At 45.3% G+C, this 7,143-nt stretch overlaps 1 protein-coding gene across 1 annotated transcript; it reads right to left on the reverse strand.

Moving 5' to 3' along the window:
- Window positions 1–5,557: 5,557 nt before the first annotated feature.
- LOC147677932 (uncharacterized) lies at window positions 5,558–6,607 on the reverse strand. The gene has a single exon (XM_086945598.1). The coding sequence runs from the start codon at window positions 6,605–6,607 to the stop codon at window positions 5,558–5,560; it is 1,050 nt and encodes a 349-aa protein (XP_086801724.1).
- Between the last annotated feature and the right edge of the window lie 536 nt (window positions 6,608–7,143).

The following is a 7,143-nucleotide window of genomic DNA, read 5'->3' on the forward strand; positions in this document are numbered from 1 at the left end:
GCTGTACAGATAGGCTCCATTGTCCTAATGAATGCCCCTGACCCACAAAGGGCATAGACAGGGATAGAAACATGTTGGCATAATATCAGTGAACTAATTGCATGGACTTCGTATTGTTAACATTGTGTAACTTTGTGAAAGGGAGTCAACAAATGAAAGTATCCTTTATCACCCCTTTACACAGTTTCCATTTCTAAATCTCCAGATCCCATGGATGTCTAAATAGACAACCAAGTACACGTCACTTTCTCTTACAATGAAAGAGCTGGAGAGAGTGCCCAGTGTGGATAACAGTTCTATATCCACTGGGAAGGAGAGGAATGATTATGAAGCATGTCTCCTCAGTGAGTGAGGATCTTTACCCTTTACTTGAAATACCAGAGGTTTGCTGAATCTGTGAAAAACTCCAGAGTCCCTGATCCATCGAATCTGCATACGTGAAGCAAATGCAAAAGACTGAAAAACCTTTGTGAGACCAGTATAGTAGGCCAGCAATTATAACTTGTTTGACACCTCAGATATACAGCTCAACTGTGGGATGACCAGACACTTGAGTAGTCCAGACCATAAAATCAAATGCCCAACTGACACAATACCTGCAGAGAATCATGGTCCCCGACAAAGTTTTTGTACAATTCTTGCCTCCATAACATGACTGCAAGCAGCACATAAAACTAAGTGTCCGGCTTCCCAAATTGCATAAGTACAAGATCCCCGCTTGTACAAAACCTGGATGGACTGCCACTTTCTCAAAATCCGAAAAGCCTTAGACCAGTGATACTCAAAGTACGGTCCGGGGCCGCATGAAGCCCTGCTCACCTTTCCATGTGACCTCCTCAGAAGCAGCAGCACAGGGATGCTGTTTTCTCAACTTACCAAAATAAATAAATATTAAATCTACACCAAGCACTTATTTAATGGTTAATTGCAGTTAAACAAAAGGAAGTAACAAGGCCCTTTACTTTAGGAACACCTTGATTTTAAAAGACTGCAAACGTGTAGAAATGGGATAGTCTTTTCAAAATTCTAAAAGTGTATTTCATTGACCTGTAAAACCATTTCACCTTATTAAATCAAATTATAGCAGTGCATTCAGAAGTATCTTTCAAGTGATGATTTTCCAACATGATTTTAGAAACCTTCATGCTTCCCCACCCACCCCCCCACCCTGATAACAACGCCATTAGTGATTACATCCAAGCACAGAAGATTGTTTTGTACAGCACGCATCCTAAAGTAATGTATTTCGAGGTCCTCTTATATGTGATGATGAAGAAAAAGGAGGGAAATTGAAATAAAACAATTGCCCAGGGTCCCACAGTTTAGTTAAGTGGAGAAGCCGGGATTCGTTCCAGATTTTCTGGCTTCACATTGAGCAATTGAGTTCCGCCAGCAGATATACATGCTTCGCTTCCCCTACACCCACTTTACAACCCCCTCCTCCACTGGTATCAGTGCGGTCCTCCGTCACACCAAAGACCAAACTTTGCGTCCCCCAGGAAAATGTTTGAGTACCCATGCATTAGACTAAACCTGTTCCCTGATACTAAAGGCAAACTCAGCATATCAGGCTCCAGCACGACGGAGCATGCAAGAGCAATGCTCCCGCTTGTCCAAAATCTGGACTGCAATGCTGCTTTCTTGTAAACTGAAGAGCCTCTGACTAACTGCGCCATCTCACAGCAAGTATAAAACCTGGCACATCAGACATGTGAAGTTCTTTTCACAAAGCTCTGCTGTTTTTGCCTAAATTTATCTCAGATTAAGCTCACTGCTATAGAGTATGCTGGACAAGTGACAAACACATGGGAGTATATGAACATAACACGTCTGTCTGCACAAATTCTGGAATGTATCCATTTCATCGAAAACCAGGATGAGTTTTAGGCAGATGCAGTTTTATTTATATATGGACAAACCCAGTGCACTATGCACTTTATGCTGACTCCATTTTTGGACAAATTGCTCGTTTGCACTTGCACATTGACATCTTACACAATGATTTTACTCTTTTAAAAGTTTCTTTTATATAGTTTTTATGAATGTACTTTAGTGCAAAGGTTTTAATTTGCACACTTGAATAAAATAAACTCAGCTATTCAAACAAATAAAAAAAACTGTAGTGCATCATTGTTAGTTTCACAGACTTCCAGGTTGTTAAACAATTACGAAAGTATATCAAGTCCTTTTTTTGATTACCTAATTTAAACAAATGGTGTAATGCAAGTCATTTTGATAAACAATTTCCCAAATAAAGCAACAATATTAACGTGTTTTAATACTTTATACTGCATTTCGTCTCTTCCTAGGCACTGTACATACAACGTGTTTAGAGAACTCAGGGGCATATTACCAAGAATAAGCGATAATTATCGCTAAGCTTGGTTAGCGGCCATAATTTTGTCACAGTGCTTCGCCTATTTCTATTGCTAAGAAACCTTGCTATTATCAAGGTTTATCTCCTAAGCGATAAAAATCGGCCGAAATGCATGAATATCGCTGAAAAGTCAGCGATATTCATGCATTACCGAGCTAATGCTCTTAGCCATGTTATCCACCTACCATTGGATAACATGGCTAAGAACTGCTCTGGGCAGGCGTTAGCGTTTGGAGATATTTGCGCTTAGCGCAAATTTTTCCAAAAGTAGGTATTAGGAGATAGCGATGTTAGCGACTGTTTCCAGTCGCTAACATCTTGGCACGCCCACTTTGCATGTCATTAGCGATAATTATAGCTGACATGCAAAGTGGGCCCCAAGATGATCGCTATCTCCTTCTAGCTTTCGCTAACTGGTGTTAGCAACAGCTAGGTAACAGGGCGATAAAATTATCGCCGCTTTAGCAGGAAAAATTCCAGCTAAAGCGGCGATAAGGCCCTTGGTAATATGCCCCTCAGTTTCAAAACACTCTTGTATATAAGCAGCGAGATTTACACGCAGCTCAGTAGAGAATTATATCAAATCTTCCAACACTTCAGGGTTTGGAACAAACACAGGAGAAATCTTCGTTTAGAGAGCAAAAATCATGCACTTGCCCAAGAGCCCCTCAGCCCAGAAAGCTGTTGCCTGCCCCCAGCCCATAAAGGGTTCCCCCTGTTTCTCATATGGGCTGTTCCAGCTCTGTATAAAAGCAACCAATCTCATAATTAAGGCCAGCATATATTGAGTGCATGTCAAGCGGACTTTTAATTGATTTGTTATGAACGTTGAGGTTTTGCATTAGTCCTTCCATGTTGGGGGCGCTGTGTTTAGCAGTATCATACGTTTTAAAAGTAACCCCGGGTGGGTAACTCTGCTCCTCCAGAGGTGTTTCCAGAGTTTTGCCTACTCCGCGTTCTGCTGCAAACGCATAGTTTATGTAAAACTCTGACACTGTGGCGGAGCAGAGTTAGCCGGCTCCTCCACCCTCCCAAAGTAATTATATTGTTTAAAAAAAGGAACTTACCTGCTGTGGCTGCCTCCTCCTCACCATGGCCATTTTCCTTCCACGTCCTCACCGTCCTTCTTTTTTGATAACCTCTATCTTGTACTTCTTGCGTATGAGCATGCGCACACGCAACATGTACAATGTAGGGGTAATCCAAGAAGAAAAACGGCGAGGACGAGAAAGGAGAGCGGCCATAGTGAGGAGGAGGCAGCCACGGCAGGTGAGTGCCATTTTTAACATTATAATTACTTTGGGAGGGGAGAGGGAGCGGAGCGGAGTTCCACGGAGTTCTTTTCGAACTCTGTGGAACTTGCGTAGAGGTACTACGCCTGCTCAGCAATGGCTTATTTAAAAGCATCTGTTCAGACAGCAATAAAAATGTCAAGATAACTCCTGTGAATATTGTTCCCACTACAAAGAGAGGTGGGCGTTTTTAGTCAGTGGCAGTTATGACTATCCATAAAGTAGTGCAGAGGGTTAATATGTCTTTGCAAAGAACTAAGGGCCAGATGTAGGTATCCAAATACCGTCCGGTAACGGCCGAAAATACCGAATTTCGGCCGTTACCGACCAGTATTTGGATATTGAGATGTACGAGTTAAGGAAATCTTCCGAATCTGTAAATTTACTGAATCGGTAAAATTACCGATTCGGTAAATAAGAAATGGAAAAAATGACTTTTGAGATGTAGGTAACCTCTAAAATACCAAATTTGCATGAAATTCGGTATTTAAGAGTCAGTATTTACCATGGATTGAAAGCAGGTGGTAACCAGGTGCAGGCTATGAAAAAGGGCCCAAAATGCAACAGTTTGACCAGAATGGCGGCATTCTACGTGATAGCGAGGCTGCTACGGCTACAGGCAGAAGAAGAGAGGGTCTGGAGAAGGGAGGAGCAGGTCTACAGGCAGAGGATCTCCCTATTCCAACTAACTGAGGCAGAGATCCTACAAAGGTACAGGCTACACCCCCAAATTATCCTGGACTTGATCAGGGACCTGCACCCACTTTTGGAGCACCCAACCCCAAGGGCACACGCCATCCCACCCCATGTGCAGGTGCTTTGTAGCCTACACCTGCTTGCCTCTGTGAGTTACCAGAGTGTGATTGCTGCGGCAGGTGGGGTGTCCCAGAGCTGCCTATCCCGTTTCTTTAGGAAGTTCCTAGAGGCCATGATGCAGAGAATGCATCATTACATCACCTTTCCTGAAACGCACGCAGAACGGCTCAGGACCAAGACAGACTTCTATCAAATAGCACATTTCCCCAACATCATCGGCTGTATTAATGCCACCCAAATCCCAATTTGCCCACCTGCTGCCACAAGGTACATTTACAGAAACAGGAAGTCAACCCACACAATAAATGTACAGGTAATCTGTGATGCAAACTACATTTTCACGGACATAGTGGCCAAGTTCCCAGGAAGTACCCACGACTCCTACAACTTTCAGAACAGTGGGATCTACACACGCCTGACAGCGGGGGAATTTGGCGAAAGATACCTGCTAGGTAAAACACTGTGTGACACTCCCTAGATACATATTGCAGATGTATGTGTAAGTGTGCATGTGAGTTATGTCTTTTTCATTCTCAAATAGGGGATAGTGCATATGCCGTCCGCTCCTTCATCATGACACCCTACCTCAACCCTTCAACTCCCAGCCAGAGGCGATACAACAGGGCAACACAAATCAACCAGGAACATTGTGGAGCACACCTTTGGGCTGTTGAAAAGCAGGTTCCGCTGCATGCGCAAAAGTGGAGGGGCACGCCAGTATACCCCAATAACCTGCTGTAAGATTATTGCAACTTTTGCAATGTTGCACAACCTTGCGACCAAGAAGGGCACCGAGGTGGAATTGAGCAACTATGAGGAACATGATGATGAACATGCACTGCCTGAACCCAACACAGCAGGAGTTGCTACACCAACAAATGGCAGACACAGACGGGCAGAGATCACACGCAACTACTTTTAAGTAAGTAAAGAGACACAGACAGGTGGAGTATGCACCCAACGCAGTTTAATATTTGGCACTACGCAGGTATTCAAAAGCACAAATGTGCAACACAAATGTCATCCATGGAATAATGGTATTTCTGGGTCACTTCCCCATTAACTGAAAAAGTCATTTCCGCCCACGCCTACCAGTGCCAGATGTAAGTGGCTGGCTTTCTTCACTGTGCGTTTGGGCTGTTGGCTCACAATGGCGCCTGCTGCTCCTCCGTGTCTCCACAACAAGGGGGCTTGTCATGCTGCTCCTACTGGTGCTTTCCTCACTTTCTGGGACGTCCAGGGCAGCAGTTTGTGCTGTCTGTGCATTCATCATCAGCTCTACAGCACTGGTCAAACTACCAATGCCCCTAGACACCTCATTGCTGTTATGGGTGAGTCCCTCTTGCATTTTAATGCATCGTCTGCATAGCAGGGAAGTGGCTGTGGCCAGGCGGTTTATTGCTTTACTTTGCTGCTGTGCACGCTGCCTCTCCTTGCGCCTTGCTAACATGTCCTGGTCCAGTTTGCTGCACAGAAGCTGCACTGATTGTGTCATGTCCCGCACCCCTGCTGCCATCTCCTTGTTAACATCGACCAGTTCTCTAATGCCCTTCCCTATATCTTCCACATATGTGTTCAGGTTCCTCATCTGGCGTTGCACAGACAGGGTGGCCTTCCCCTGCATCCTTTGGATTTTCACCATGCTACCCTCAAGCCCACGGAAGACACTGGGACCCTCCACATAAGCTGCTACAATGCTTTCTCTGTGCCTGTGGCGTCTGCTACCTGTAAGGACGACCTCTGCACTGGACTGCTGTGTGGCAGGGCTACCTTCCCCAGGCAAGGTTGGTGTGGCATCCCCCTCCATGTCACGAGCTGATGACTCCATTTGGACAAGTGGAGCAACTACATGCCTCCTGCTCTTTTGTGATGCAGGAGTTGTCAGAGGCAGTGATGCAGGCAGTTCAGGTGAGGACGGTAGCAGAGGGGAACCTGAACGTTCTAGGGACGCCTGCAGATGTGGAGACATTTCTGGGTCTTGGGATGGTGGCTGTGTAGTTGGTGCACCTGTGTCCTCTGTGACATTCTCTGCACTTGGCCCTGGCTCCTGGATGTCATTCCTCTCTGGTGCCGTGCCTTCCGTCTCCCTGGTACGCCTGCGAGATGTCTTGTCTGTGGACATATAAGCGTACATTAGCTTGGTGCAACTGCCTCACAGCCACTACAATTAAATAATTTACACTTGTACAATGTACATGTTGCCTGCGCTTTACTATGTCTGAAATGATTTGCCTAACTTGTTGCTTGCTGTGCTGTATGACATGGTCCATCATTTACTGACTACATGTCCCATAATGCATTGCTCCTGTATAGTGCTACCGCTACTGGACTGTGGTTAACTTTGCCACATAGGGTAAAGGGAAGGCTGTTGGGTGGGCGTGATTGCTGTGCATGCGTCTTACCTTTTCTGGTGGCAGCTCGGGCTGAGCTGTCTGCATCTCCCAGTCCACAGACACTCTCTGGTTCAATGGTGGACCCCACTAGCTCCTCCAGGTCAGTCAGGGGGGGTGCGCGGTTCTTCCCTCCTCCAGTTTTGTTTGCCTGTTTGTGGTGCTCAGCAATGTTTTTCTTTGTCAGGCTCCTGAGGTCATACCACCTCTGTTTCAGGTCGTCTATGTCCCTTGGAGTCACTCCTACAGCATTCACCATTGCTTAAAT

This window comes from Lissotriton vulgaris, chromosome 12, assembly GCF_964263255.1.
Source record: "Lissotriton vulgaris chromosome 12, aLisVul1.2, whole genome shotgun sequence".
Classification (NCBI taxonomy): domain Eukaryota; kingdom Metazoa; phylum Chordata; class Amphibia; order Caudata; family Salamandridae; genus Lissotriton; species Lissotriton vulgaris.